Raw genomic sequence first — 13,098 nt, forward strand, 5'->3', positions numbered from 1 at the left:
TCACTAACAAAATGGACTTAACACTTAAAGTGAAAGTATCAGGCTCTGTTGATGTCCACAAAATGCTATGTTTACATACACTGCCATATTGTTTTTGCCTAAAAAAACAAATATTAAAACTTATAATTATTTTTTTTAATATGAATGATTTAATATAATATAAATTTTCATAGTACAATTAGCTTAAATATATAAGAAATGTAAAAGTTGTATAGCATGTGAAAATAACTTATATTTTAAAACAAAATTATTTTGAAAATAACATACAAATTATTATATTATGAATTTAGGAAAATTGGTAAGGTATGTAACTAGAAATGGGCCGCCGAGTCCACTAAGAAATGGGCTGGTAAGAGGGAAAAGCTGAAACTAATCAAAGACCCTTTACTTGTCTTACTCTGGAGATCGAGCGAGCTAGAGAGAAAGAGAGGCGGCCATGGGAGCGTTTTGGGGAACTCGGGTGATGGAAATAGTGAAGAAGCACGATTCAGGTGGTCTCATTTGGAAGAGAATCAAGCTTACCTCTACTCGTAAAGCCAATGCCAAAACTCGCCTCCGTCGCGTTTGGCAGGTACTCTCTCTCTCCTTCACCATTTCCTTTTTTAGGGTTTATGGATTGTGATTGTGTTTATTGATCAAATGGATTCAATTCAATATCATCAGTTCATTGCAAGATTGTTATGAGTTTTGTTCAGTTTATGTGATGTGATGTGGTTTGGTGTTTTGATATATCTTGCAAAAGCTTCTCCATCTCAAATAAAAACGACTTTTATTTTGTTTAAGACAAGTGTTTATTAATAGTTTTAATTGGGTCTATTGCAGAATGAGGCTGTTCTAAAGGCGTGCGGTACGTCAGATGCATCAGTTTCTCCGGGAGTTAGCAGCAACACAGAAACTTGTACCAGTGCTGTGAAAAATTGAGTGAGGAGGAGGAGGACGAGAAGCTACAAACATGGTCGTTACTGTTAGATCAAGTCTCTCTGTCTTGACCTTGTTTAAACCAAAAATAATATTTGAACTTTGTGGTGGGTTATATTGATTTCTAAACATGTTGAATCTGCAACAACAAGTGACTGTGTTCCGGTCTTTGCTACACCAACTTAATCAAAATCCTTATCCTTGTTGCTATTTTGTTATGTTACACTGATGAGTTAGACACAGCCCGGGGGGTCTGCTCAGTGGTTGCAGTTATAGGTGTCGTTAAGTAGCTTATTAGTGTTAATCTAATCATTTGATAAAACTAGATATATAATTAATTTCTCTCTTTTTTTCATTTTATGGTCATGTCACTGGTTGTTTTCTTATTTGTCAAGGTTTGGTTATAACAGTTTAGGAAACAGACAACTTGCATTAAAACAAGTTTAGGAGTATATACAAACAACAAATATATGAATCATTCACAAAGTTGAGGACCAAACAGACAAATCACACAGCCCCAAAGTGTTACACTTGCACACAAAGTTGAAGTATAGGTTGCATTTTGAGCCAAACACACATAGCTCACACTCACAGCACAAAACGTTACAACACACTTTGCAAAAGAATGAAGTCAAATAATAAGGGGAAAAAATCAGAAGTTGATGAGAACGCTGGTCAAGTGAGAAGCAGATGGTTTAATCTGATCACAGACTCTCCACTTGGACCCATTCTCTTTATCAAGGTCATACATTAAGGTCTCATGTCCACAAACTCGCGAAAACAGCAGAACCTTATTGTTCCATTCCCCTAGTCTGAACCAGAACCCACCCGCTCTCGGAGGCACACCCACGGAGCTCCAATAATTCTCCTCCGGATCAAACACTCCCAGACGCCCTGGCATGTTCCTGTCCATGAAATACACTTTGTTCCTCACGACAGTGTATGAATAGACAGAGATTGATTGCTCCGAGTCTAGCTCTTCCCATGTCTCCGTTTTAGGGTCATATATGTCAATGAATCTCGATCCATTGCCTGAAAAAAATCATCATCAATTATGTAAGAAAAAACTTAGTTCAACCAATCTGCAGTGAAATCTATATATGTCCTCATATTCCCACCTACAGCAAAGAGTTTGGACTTGAACGAGAATGCGAAGCCACGCCAAACCGGGCGGTTAGGACAATCCATGAGGCTCCATCGATTAGTTTCCGGGTTGTATACTTCCGAGTTGGAAAGACTATAAGCATCTGTGGAATAACCTCTGATCACATACAAAAGGCCATTCACTACAGCGAACGCAAAGTTGTAACGCGGTATGTTCATGCCCGCCAGTTTCCTCCACCTGTTAAAATATATCATTCCGACAAACAAGAATTCAGAAAAAAAAACATCTTCACTTTGGTCGGAAATTCAGACAAAAACAGAATCAGTTATGTTTTTTTTTTCGTAAAAAAACAGAATCAGTTATGTTTCTTTAGAGAAGATAATGTCACACATATTGATCAGATTGAAGAAGACCTGTTAGACGCAGGATCGAACTCGTAAACATCGGCAGAAGCAGAGACGATCGTGCTATTGATCGAAGAAGATCCTTCGACCTCCGTGTATCCGCCGACGAACACGATCTTTCCGCCGCCGAGCACCGCGACGCCGAAACCGCGCTTCGTAGGCCCCGGGATGGGAGGGATCTGTCCGAGTTTGTTACCGGAGGCGTCGAAAACTTCCCAGAAGACGTCTCTTCCGCACTCGCTTTCCATCAGAACGCACATAAACTCCTCCACCGTTCCGGTCAACTCTCGTACGGATGCGAAATGCTCGCTCCTGAGGAATGTCCTCCATCGCCGGCAGACCTGGGATATGGTACGGAAGTTTGAGCGTGGGGTTCGCGAGAGGCAGAGCTCCGCCGCGTCGTCTGTTAAGCCGGGGATTAACGACGATGGTGACGAGTCCATTTTTAATTGTCCACCACGATTTGGATTAGTCGCTTATTACACGAAATTAGTTATGTTCAAAAGTTGTTATAAATAAACTGACTGTTGAAAAAAATAATATTATAGGATAAAACTGATAACGATATCATTAATTTATCCATCTCCCTTGCACTGTTTTAATATCAGGATCTTGTTAAACTAATCATATTTTAATTAAACTGTTTACTTTTCAAAGAAAGTGACATGTTCAATTTACAAACCAATCCGCAAAAATAAACTGATTATTAATTTTACTGATAGAAATTACAAATAACATTCGCCTTAAGGTTTTGTATTGGTTAATTAATAATCTTAAATAAAGTAGTAAATCAAAGCTTTGGTAATCCAAAAACTAATCTTCATTAAGTGTTTTAAAATTTTGGTTACATGTCTTACAGAAAGTGAACAAAATGTACCAAGCGCTGTAACACGAAGTGATAATGGTAACTACAAGTCTATAAGGATCAAGACGAGGTTCCCTTCTTTGACTTCGCTGCCAACTGAGTCTCCGGCTGCAATGAGGTTATGAGAAAAAGAATGAACAACGCTGATGGTGAAAAATTAGGATTACAACGAGTGCAATGAGATGAAGATAAATTACCTCTTTCTTCACAGGCTCCTCTTTCTCTGAAAGAATCAACTCAATGTGACATGGGTTTGACATGTAAGCTGCAAAAATAAAGAGTCAGCACTGTTAACGAAATAGAAGTTGAAAAAGAGAGTAGCGTAAGAAAGAACATACGGTTGATTCTTCCGTGAGCACGGTATGTTCTCCGCCTCTGTTTTGCTGCTTGGTTCACTTGGATGTGTGATATGAAAAGGGCATCTACATCCAAACCTTTCACCTGATAATTAAATGGTTTTATAGTAATTGAACATAAGCACAATACTAATATAAAAAGTATAAACGGTAATGAAGTGGATAGTCAGTCACCTCAGCATTGCTCTCAGCATTCTTGAGAAGATCAAGAACGAACTGAGCAGATTTAGCAGGCCAACGACCTTGACCGTTTGAATGTCTGTTTTTTGCTTGAGCAGTACGTCCAACACCGCGGCAGAAACGTGTGAAGGGGATAGCTTGCTTGTGAGCTATCACATCTTCCAAGTACCTTTTCGCCTTGTTCAACGGTAGCTTTCTTATCGCATGCGCTGTCTCCCTAGTGTTCTGTTCACAAATTAACAAAACTATCAGATTAATCCAAATGACGCATCATTTTAAAAAAAACAAGTGTAGCTACAAACAAAAAAAAAAGAATGAATGCTATACTCCACAATACTTGTAGATCAAAAGCTAAAATATACCATCATGAACTGAACCAATCAGATATAAAAAGAAACGTAGGTTCACCCAAACACGATGACCAATTCGATTTCCCTGACATTTACGTGAGGTCTGCTATGTACAAAACAGAACCCTGCTTTTTGTTAATCAGGTTTGGTCTTATTACAAACTTCTCCCCTATGAACACTAATCTGATTCATTTCCCAAAAGAAAAAAGTTTGCCTAATGAAAAACATGGTCTAGTCTACAATGTACCATCATGAACTGAACCCAACAGATATTATAAGAAACGTAGGTTCACCCAAACACGATGACCAATTCGATTTTCCTGACATTTACGTGAACTCTGTTACGTACAAAACAGAGCCCTGCTTTTTGTTATTCAGGTGTGTTGTTATTACAAGCGTATGCCCCAAGAAACATTAATCTTATTCATTTCCAAGCTTGGCAAAAGAACTTTACCTTGAAGTGGACCCTGAGATCGGCTCCTCTTGCCTTGCAAGCTACATAATCATGGTCATTTAAATCAATATCACTAGAGAAACCCCAATAACATAGTGAAGCTAACAATAAAGTGTTCTCACATTTGGTGGTGTTGTCTGGTTCTTGTGAGTACTTCACCTGAATAAAGAAAAAACACATAAGAAAACAAACTAATAAGCATAGAAGCACAACTACTGAGCTTAAAGCATTTACCATGACGGCCAAAGAGAAGATCTGATGGACAAGAGATTTGAAGAAGACGGACATATATAACGTGGGGGGACAACTAAAACCCTAAACGGCGGACGCATTTTGACTTAACGGGCCTTATTGGGCCGCTTCTCATCACTTCACAAATGGGCTTTTTGCTGAGTTTTTTTTTCGTTTATTTATTTATTATAATAGCTGATTGTTTATCTCGTGATTTTGATTACTAGGGTTTCGTTTTTTTTTTTCAGAGAGAAGGAGAGAATCTGAAAGAGATGAGTTACGGACAAGACACTGGTGTTGAGAGGCGCAAGGGCTCTGTCAAGTGGTTCGACACACAGAAGGGGTTCGGCTTCATCACTCCCGACGATGGCGGCGACGATCTCTTCGTTCACCAGTCCTCCATCAGATCTGAGGGCTTCCGAAGCCTCGCCGCGGAGGAGCCTGTCGAGTTCCAGGTCGAGAACGACAACAACGGCCGTCCCAAGGCGATAGAGGTGTCTGGACCCGACGGCGCTCCTGTCCAAGGCAGCAGCGGTGGTGGCTCGTCTGGCGGAGGTCGTGGATTTGGAGGCGGTGGAAGAGGTGGAGGTCGTGGGTTCGGCGGCGGAAGAGGTGGTGGTGGTAGAGGAGGAAGCGACTGTTACAAGTGTGGTGAGCCAGGTCACATTGCGAGAGACTGTTCCGAAGGTGGTGGAGGATACGGAGGAGGAGGAGGGAGAGGTGGTTATGGAGGTGGTGGTGGAGGTGGCGGCGGAGGAAGCTGCTACAGCTGTGGCGAGTCGGGGCATTTTGCCAGGGATTGCACTAGCGGTGGACGTTGATCAGATGGAGAAGCATTATCGCAGCTTATTATCTATTTATTGTTCGCTTTTTTGCTTGTGATGGATCTCTTTCGTTTCTTGGTTTATTTTCGGTTATCGGTTTAATCACGTTGATGGTTATTTTGTTTATGCTTTTTGACGGTTTAATGTGGTGTTTGTGATGGGTGAAAGATGATTTCATAATTAAGACTGGTGTTAATCCATTTGTATTATTTGTAAATGGAGTTGAAAGAATTACAATAGACAACAGAAAGTGATGAGAGTTTTTGGTTTTGGTAAAAATATACAGATTCTAGCTAGAAACAGTTGTCTTGGTCCAAATCAGATTGTTTGTAAGACTGCGTATTTGGATACTCAGGTGTGGGGGCGGGCGACCTTGGTCCGAGGAAGCCTTGGTTAAAAAATCAATTATCCACCTTTTTAACGGATACTGTACATTAAATCAAATTCAGATTGGTAAAAAATCAATTATCCACCTTGTTGTTCTCTTGCTTTTTTAGCATCTGTTAACACACACACTAAAAATACAAAAACTTTCTGTAACTAAACAATCAACCTATGTTTAGAAAATAGAACAAATTTGCTACACGAGCTTTGATAGGAGAGATCGGTAAGAGTGTCAAAAACTAAATATTGTATCCACAGCCTGGAAAAAAAATGGTTATAACCAGTGTTCGGATTCAGAATTACGGGCGGTTAGTATGAAAAATCGGGGAATTAGTCCGATGGGAATTACGCTAGGGGTAACAAAAACTAACAAAAAAATTGCCACTGAAATCACTGATTTTTTTTTTTTTGTCATTATAGAATTTTGAAAAAACATAGCACCATCAAAAGATGGGAGGAGGATCAATGTAGCTAATCAAAATAAATAAAACCAAAAAACAGTACTCCAGTAGGAGCAAAGTAAACCAAAGATAAGGAGACCCGAAGAAAGCGTAAGCTCTACGTAAAAGAGCCCTTCATGCTGATGCTTCCTGGCCAATCTGGGTAGCTAACCATACAAGACCATTCCTAGCGACGTACGATTAATACTTTTGATCTCTTGTAACACTTACTGCAATTAAATTGGCAATGAAGTTACACGAGCTTGTGACATAGCTGAGTTTGGCATCTCTGATGGAATAAATCGCCGATATGGCATGAGATACAGACTGGAAATGTCCAAAACAGAGAAGTGGATGGTCCATTGCCTTTTTAACCTCAAGAGCTGAGAATTCAAAAACCACTTTCTTAAGTTTCAGATCACTCATGGATTCAGCTGCCCAATGTAGAGCCATAACGTTGGCTTGATGAAGCGAGCTTACATTAGCAAAAGCTCTTCTACTGTGAAGTAAAACAACTCCTCTTGCATCTCGCACCACCCAAACAGCACCCGCTATTGTAGAACCTCCATCCAGTGAGGAGCCCACGTTACATTTCAAGAAAGAGGCTGGCGGCTTCTGCCATTTCTGTGAAAGAGGCTGGCGGCTTCTGCCATTTTTTGGGTTGTTATATAAAAACTCAAGTATTTAATATATTATGAAGTGGCATTTTTTTTTCAATTATTGTCTAAATTTGATTTAATTTTTCATGCATTTATGAGTTTTTATATGAAACCATTGGTTCGACATCAGAAATGTCTAAATTTTATATAACATGAAACCAAACAAATAATAATTATTTTTGGTTATCATCAAAAAACCAAAAAACTCAAGTATTTTAACCGAATAAACAAAATACATATTGATTTAGAATGGTAGTTATATTTTAGTAGATTACGATAACAGTAAAACATGTTTTTAATTTTAAAATAACACACAAACATAAAATAACAATCCAATCAAAGATAGAAAAATACATATATCCCTAATAGTAAATAGGTTAGAAATATATTACTCATTAAAGATATTTTTACTACGATATATTTTTGTCATTTTCCTATTGTGTATTATTTTTATCATACAAACTTTATTTGAATTGACTTTTAAGAACTAACTATTATTTAATATCTAACTGAAACATTTTAACTGATAACAAAAACACATTGCATAGTATAGTGGTCATACCATATTAAATAAATATTAAATATACATTAAAACTTGAAAATCAAATAAAATGGAACAAAAAATTAAAATTGTATAACATTTTATGAAGTATTAAAAATGTAAGTGCCAAGCACTGCCAAAATATCCACTGTCGACTTGTTTTTAATATAAGAGTCAAACGGTTCTTTCTTTCTTTCTTTCTACGCAAGGAACGATAAAAGGACTCATCAGTTAGGGGTGGGCGTTCGGGTACCCGTTCGGGTTCGGATCGGGTATTTCGGATTTTCGGGTATTTCGGTATAGAGGTCTAGAACCCGTTCGGGTATTTCTGTACTTCGGGTCGGGTTCGGGTATTTTTAGTTCGGATTCGGTTATTTCGGATCGGGTTCGGATATTTAGATTTTGAAAAAAAATATTAAAATTTTCATTTCTCAAGTTTGTTGTATTTAAAAATATAACTTTTAGTTAACTAATTTTCTATTTTCAATAGATTGAATGGTTAATAGATTTTGACATAACATTTTAAAACTAAAAAGGCATTAATTTAGTTTTTTTTTTACGTAAGTTTTTGTTAATTTTTGAAATAAAAAACTTGACATGCATTTTAAGTGATTAACAAATCATTTTTTCCGTAATTGTAGGTATATCATATGAACTTAAAGTATGTGTAGTATCAATATAAATATTTTATATAAAATGAGAGATATAAACTAGAAATATAAAGTTAATTATACATATGTTCGGTTATCTTCGGATATCCATTCGGGTTCGGGTATTATCCGTTCGGGTTCGGGTATCCAATCTCTTCTTATTCAATACCCGTTCGGGTATTTTGCTACTTCGGTTCGGATTTCGGTTCGGGTTTTTCGGATCGGGTTCGGGTGCCACTTCGGATATCGGGTAAAGTGCCCACCCCTATCATCAGTTATCATCTAATTTGTTGTTTTTTGGCTGAGTCTAGTCCAATAGAACCTAAAATGTTGAATCTAATTGTGTAAGAGATAAAATGTTAAAAATGAAAGATGCATGGTGAGAATTGTTGATATTGAAATCTTTTTGCTCCATTATCTAATGATGTATTTGAATAATAATTTATTAATTGTAATAATTAGCGGTAAATCAACAAATCACAATGGAAATATCGGATTTGAAAGTCCGCTTAAACCAAGATTAAAGGGAAGTTGATAAATAATTAGAAGTCCGCATCATCGAGTAACAAACTTTTTGCGGGTCCTATAAAGTCCGCGACTCTAACTAACTTTTTCACTCTCTTCACAAAGTCCCAGAGAGAGGGAGAGAGGTTCTCTTCGACGGCGATTCGTTAACGGACTTTCACTTCCACTTCACTCTCCGCCGCGCTCGCTCACCGCTCCAGGCTCTTTCTCCGACTGTTCGCTCCGCGGCTTCGTTGTTTCTCAAGCGAAGAAACTAACGGTTCGATTTTCTTAATTTACGATCGCTCTCGTACTTTCGTTTTCTTTCTCCTCGTATCGCTGATCGTAACTACTCGCTGGATTCGTTTGCTTTAGAGATAGTTGATCTTGCATCGTTTACAATCGCTAGAAAGATTTTAGGAACGCAGTGAAGTTTCGTTTTCTTTTGGAATCGGATAGTCTCGTAACGTTGTCGTCTCTCGTTATGAGGTTTGATTAGCGTTTTGACCTGATTAAGCTTGTGATTCTATGCATGCATGGATTAGGCAAAATGTGTTCATCAGGAACTGGATCGCCTGAGAATCCAATCGGTGAAGAAGAAGAGTCACTTGAACTCAACTCGACTGAAGAAAACGACTCGGTATAATCTAAAGATTACTCCAACTTTTTTACTTTCTTTAATTGCAATATTGACTGTGGATTAATTAGAGTTTGTTTCTTCAGGGCGATGAAGCTGCGAATCCTATGACTAGCGATGCTGCTCAGATCCTCCCATTGTTACAGAATCTCCTGCTCAACAATGACATTCAGAGGGTATAATATTTTATCTACTCCATAGAATGTTGCTTCTATATTCTTCTTTCTGGTTGTACGTTGTACACTATCTTCTTTCATGTGCTTTGGCAGGAGAGGTTAACCGGATTGTTTCAACTCTTTGCTCCAGCTGCTGGTAATCTTTTTATGTTCATATATTTCTTGTATCTGCTCTGTTTTACAGAGTTGATTGTGATTATGATCTTCATTTTTAACAGAAAACACAAACGCAAACGTGAATACCGAATCCCAGCAGGTTGAGTTTTGCTTCTCATTTTGCTAATGACGTTATGTATAGAGAGGAAGTTGGTGTGAGGACGGAGTATTAAGAGTCTTTTAAGTTCACAGACAGCAAGGGAGGCAGCTCTATCTTCTCAGCTTCATTTCTTGGAGCAGAGGTAGTACTAAAGATAAAACTCCACTTTTGATTTTTTTTTGTTTACGATACTTCCAAAATTTGAGAAACTTTGATTTGATTGTTCCTATGGTTTCAAATGATGCAGTGTGCAGATGCTTGAAGAGGAGCTTGAGAATCAGAAGAAACTAAACGCTCAGGTATTGTGATTGTGCACATACGTATAGCCTCAATTCACCCACCATTGATCTTCATTTTTACAGATTACCATTAGCGTTTATGTATGAATATGGTTCCATGAAATGGTTGCAGCTAGAAGAACAGATCAAGCGCTTGACTACGACGAGCAGTGATCCAGAAAGGCAGGATTGACTTTGCGCTCCATCTTGAAGGAGGAGGCATATGCACCACTCTCTTTGCATTCTTTTTTTTTTTACTCTCTTAGAAAACGTTATGGCCAGATAAACCGCTTTCGTTGATGATCCATTCTTTGATTGATCAGTTTACAAGTTTCCTCTAGTCATATAGAATGACTCCCTCTTTTTGTATATATATAATACTGAAACTTTACTAGCATTTGAAACATAGTGGAAGAAGAAATGATTTTAATCCTTCATTTTTTGCTTGACATGTCTACGTAAATGATTAGAGAATGTGATTTATTATTAGGCAATCAAAATAAACATATTAATACCTCTCGCTATCTACTCCATATTCATGTAACTCTCGCATGTAACGTCAAGAACTAATGAAAATCAAAATCTTTCTTAATCATGGGCATATTCAATTCATTCTGTATCTGAATCAATCTTTCATCTATCTTAAGCTTCCCCAAACCATGCATAACATGCATCTTAGTAACCGGAAGCATCCCCAAACCGAAATAACCAGACCGACTCTATTTAAAGTAATAACCAACCACTAATCATAATCGGCTCATAGGCCCATTAATTATAGATCTAAAGTCCATGATGCTTGGCCGTCACGTCGCTCTCCGACCTACACCTTTTAAATAACAAAACGTTTAATCTTTTATTCAACAAAGGCATCTATACATTTTTGGACTTTTTTGCGCACTTAATTTTTTAGTTAATGAAAAAAAATAAAAAAAAAATAAAAATCAATGACTGAGTTTGAGTTGCAAACTTGCAAACCAGAGTCGAATTTTGATCGTCTTGCAGTGGATACTGGTTAAGGGCTTCACCTTCACGGGATCGGTTGCGGCAAGCGAGAGACACGACTCGAAAGCAATGTCCGGCCGATTTTGCGCACATGCTTTAACGTCGAAAGAGGAGCTCACGAGAAGAGAACTTGCTCCAGTTCTTTAACTAGTTCCCGGCCCGTATGGTACACTCAACCTCCACACAACTAATCCGTATTATTAATATTAATCACCTTTCTTAATTAACTTAACCTTCTGTGTAGGCCGTCTCCCTCAGACCATATCGTTGACTTTCTATTTCCCTTGATCTGTCTTTTTTCACCTTGCTCTGTTTTGGGGGGGCTCTGAAGTTTCAAGATCAGATAAGAAGACCGGTGTTAGTGTTATTCAATATGTTTGAAAATAAGGATGTGTTTCCTGGATTTGTGGTCTGGATTAATCAGACTATTCAAGAGCCTCTCAAGGTTAAACTTCCATTTATATCTCAAGAAGCTTAATCAAATAGAGAACTTAGTTGGATCATGCTTTATGTGCTATTGTTATTGTTGATATAGGCTGAGTTCAAGAGGTTAAGGAATATCAAAGAGCAAAGCTTGGTCAAGAGTCTTAACAAGATAGAGGCAGAGACTACTTATGATAAGCACAGAGATGAGGAGAAGTTAGAAAGGCAATTACAAGCTTGGAGAAATAATCCTTCATGGATTGATCAACCTCCTAAGGTTCAGGTATGATCATAACCAAAAAAAAAAAATCTCAAAACATAGAGTAGCTGGTACTCAAAGAAATATTGTCTTTGCAGGTGAAAACACAAAACGGTTCGTTTTGCCATTTGAATGTAGAAGTTAACGTGGGATTGCCTCCTGAATCAGTCTACAACATTTTTACTCATCCAGACAACAAACGATACTTCAAGAACATCAAGGTGCTTGCTGGTCTCTGCTGTCTTGTATGATTCAAAAAGTAGTGATAATTAAGATAATTTTCTTAATCTCTAAACCAGGAATGCATATCAAGAAAAGTTTTGATGGAGGAAGGACCAATGCAGACAGTGGAGGTGAAGCAAGCCGCGGCTTGGAAGTTTCTTTGGTGGGCTGGTACTTTCCCTGTACATCTAATTGTCCAAGAAAATCGAAAAAATCTCACCGTAAGATATAATTATATTCTTCACAAAAATCATTATTCTTGTTCTGTACTCACCACTTCAAATTTGTTTTTCTCTCTTTATTTTCAAGCACAGTCAAAATATAAGCAAGAGAAAACAATGTTCATGAAAGTGTTTGAGGGTTGTTGGAGAGTAGAGCCATTGTTTATAGATGAACATTTGTGTGACCGCATGAAACCAAAAACTCTACAAGATTACGATAGTTGTAGCAATGGACGAGGAAGGGTAGGGTCGAAGGTGACAATGGATCAGATGTTTCAGCCTTCTGCTATACTTACTCCACCTCCACTTTCTTGGTATATTCGCGGGATCACCATTAAAACCACAGAGAGTATGATTGAAGATCTCCTCGCTGAAGCTGCTAGGCTCCGAGGAGGAGGAAGAGGAGGCCATGACGATGATGGTCAAGGAGAAAACGGCGTTGTATTGGAGAAGAGCAAAGATGAGCACATAAAGGAGAGATGGAGATCACGTAGGAGAAGTAACGGGATGAGATATACGAATCGGAGAATGATGTAATTAATGTAATTGTAACCCTAAAATATCTGACTACCTATTGTTGATTCAAGCAGTGCCAATTCATGGCACAACCGGATAAAACCTTTTTTTTTTTTTTAAAGAAAAAAGTTTAAAGAGTTTATACATAAATCGCATAGCCCCAAAATTTTCAAAATTTGTTTATTAATAACTTTAAAATGTTTATGGTATTTTAAATTTCAGATCCGACCATTGATTAAACAT

The 13,098-nt window shown here is 37.9% G+C and overlaps 5 protein-coding genes and 2 non-coding genes across 10 annotated transcripts; 3 read left to right on the forward strand and 4 right to left on the reverse strand.

Annotated features, from left to right (window-relative positions):
• The first annotated feature begins 330 nt into the window (after window positions 1-330).
• On the forward strand, window positions 331-1,128 carry LOC103835397. Of its 2 annotated transcripts, XM_033277455.1 has the most exons (3): window positions 372-571; window positions 823-962; window positions 1,001-1,128. In XM_033277455.1, the coding sequence occupies exons 1-2, from the start codon at window positions 437-439 to the stop codon at window positions 919-921; spliced, it is 234 nt and encodes a 77-aa protein (XP_033133346.1). In that variant the 5' UTR covers window positions 372-436; the 3' UTR covers window positions 922-962; window positions 1,001-1,128. The 2 variants fall into 2 exon arrangements, with proteins under 2 accessions (XP_009109806.1, XP_033133346.1); XM_009111558.3 differs by having other exon boundaries at window positions 331-571; window positions 823-1,128.
• A 242-nt stretch (window positions 1,129-1,370) lies between these two features.
• LOC103835396 (putative F-box/kelch-repeat protein At1g27420) lies at window positions 1,371-3,101 on the reverse strand. Its single transcript, XM_009111557.3, has 3 exons — window positions 2,437-3,101; window positions 2,037-2,260; window positions 1,371-1,950 (listed from the first exon to the last, which is right to left on the reverse strand). Exons 1-3 carry the CDS (start codon window positions 2,868-2,870, stop codon window positions 1,571-1,573), a joined length of 1,038 nt encoding a protein of 345 aa, XP_009109805.1. The 5' UTR covers window positions 2,871-3,101; the 3' UTR covers window positions 1,371-1,570.
• A 125-nt stretch (window positions 3,102-3,226) lies between these two features.
• Window positions 3,227-5,036, reverse strand: LOC103835398 (60S ribosomal protein L17-1). The gene is made up of 7 exons (XM_009111559.3): window positions 4,867-5,036; window positions 4,755-4,791; window positions 4,633-4,673; window positions 3,823-4,053; window positions 3,631-3,733; window positions 3,490-3,557; window positions 3,227-3,400 (listed from the first exon to the last, which is right to left on the reverse strand). Exons 1-7 carry the CDS (start codon window positions 4,918-4,920, stop codon window positions 3,353-3,355), a joined length of 582 nt encoding a protein of 193 aa, XP_009109807.1. The 5' UTR covers window positions 4,921-5,036; the 3' UTR covers window positions 3,227-3,352.
• On the reverse strand, window positions 4,183-4,313 carry LOC117127596. Its single transcript, XR_004450616.1, has one exon. It is a non-coding gene; the product is annotated as a small nucleolar RNA snoR74 (small nucleolar RNA).
• Window positions 4,418-4,548, reverse strand: LOC117127597. Its single transcript, XR_004450617.1, has one exon. It is a non-coding gene; the product is annotated as a small nucleolar RNA snoR74 (small nucleolar RNA).
• A 36-nt stretch (window positions 5,037-5,072) lies between the features above and the next one.
• On the forward strand, window positions 5,073-5,926 carry LOC103835399 (cold shock protein 2). Its single transcript, XM_009111560.3, has one exon. It carries the CDS (start codon window positions 5,136-5,138, stop codon window positions 5,682-5,684), a length of 549 nt encoding a protein of 182 aa, XP_009109808.1. The 5' UTR covers window positions 5,073-5,135; the 3' UTR covers window positions 5,685-5,926.
• A 4,612-nt stretch (window positions 5,927-10,538) lies between these two features.
• LOC103835402 lies at window positions 10,539-13,005 on the forward strand. 3 transcript variants are annotated; one of them, XM_009111562.3, is made up of 6 exons: window positions 10,539-11,375; window positions 11,459-11,659; window positions 11,750-11,920; window positions 11,995-12,117; window positions 12,196-12,339; window positions 12,433-13,005. In XM_009111562.3, the coding sequence occupies exons 2-6, from the start codon at window positions 11,588-11,590 to the stop codon at window positions 12,874-12,876; spliced, it is 954 nt and encodes a 317-aa protein (XP_009109810.2). In that variant the 5' UTR covers window positions 10,539-11,375; window positions 11,459-11,587; the 3' UTR covers window positions 12,877-13,005. The 3 variants fall into 3 exon arrangements, with proteins under 3 accessions (XP_009109810.2, XP_033133433.1, XP_009109809.2); XM_009111561.3 differs by having other exon boundaries at window positions 10,540-11,380; XM_033277542.1 differs by having other exon boundaries at window positions 10,539-11,659.
• Window positions 13,006-13,098: the final 93 nt, after the last annotated feature.

This window comes from Brassica rapa, chromosome A08, assembly GCF_000309985.2.
Source record: "Brassica rapa cultivar Chiifu-401-42 chromosome A08, CAAS_Brap_v3.01, whole genome shotgun sequence".
In the NCBI taxonomy this organism is placed as follows: Eukaryota; Viridiplantae; Streptophyta; class Magnoliopsida; order Brassicales; family Brassicaceae; genus Brassica; species Brassica rapa.

Excerpts from the sequence above, each read along its gene's own strand:
- LOC103835397 (XM_009111558.3), top strand. The coding sequence starts at position 437 with ATGGGAGCGTTTTGGGGAACTCGGGTGATGGAAATAGTGAAGAAGCAC. Across the intron at positions 572-822 it reads GCCTCCGTCGCGTTTGGCAG|AATGAGGCTGTTCTAAAGGC; the intron begins GTACTCTCTCTC and ends GGTCTATTGCAG.
- LOC103835396 (XM_009111557.3), bottom strand. The coding sequence starts at position 2,870 with ATGGACTCGTCACCATCGTCGTTAATCCCCGGCTTAACAGACGACGCG. Across the intron at positions 2,261-2,436 it reads TTCGATCCTGCGTCTAACAG|GTGGAGGAAACTGGCGGGCA; the intron begins GTCTTCTTCAAT and ends ATATTTTAACAG. Across the intron at positions 1,951-2,036 it reads GTCCAAACTCTTTGCTGTAG|GCAATGGATCGAGATTCATT; the intron begins GTGGGAATATGA and ends GATTTTTTTCAG.
- LOC103835398 (XM_009111559.3), bottom strand. The coding sequence starts at position 4,920 with ATGTCCGTCTTCTTCAAATCTCTTGTCCATCAGATCTTCTCTTTGGCC. Across the intron at positions 4,674-4,754 it reads ACCAGACAACACCACCAAAT|CTTGCAAGGCAAGAGGAGCC; the intron begins GTGAGAACACTT and ends ATGATTATGTAG. Across the intron at positions 3,401-3,489 it reads AGGAGCCTGTGAAGAAAGAG|CCGGAGACTCAGTTGGCAGC; the intron begins GTAATTTATCTT and ends ACCTCATTGCAG.
- LOC103835399 (XM_009111560.3), top strand. The coding sequence starts at position 5,136 with ATGAGTTACGGACAAGACACTGGTGTTGAGAGGCGCAAGGGCTCTGTC.
- LOC103835402 (XM_033277542.1), top strand. The coding sequence starts at position 11,588 with ATGTTTGAAAATAAGGATGTGTTTCCTGGATTTGTGGTCTGGATTAAT. Across the intron at positions 11,660-11,749 it reads CTATTCAAGAGCCTCTCAAG|GCTGAGTTCAAGAGGTTAAG; the intron begins GTTAAACTTCCA and ends TTGTTGATATAG. Across the intron at positions 11,921-11,994 it reads ATCAACCTCCTAAGGTTCAG|GTGAAAACACAAAACGGTTC; the intron begins GTATGATCATAA and ends TTGTCTTTGCAG.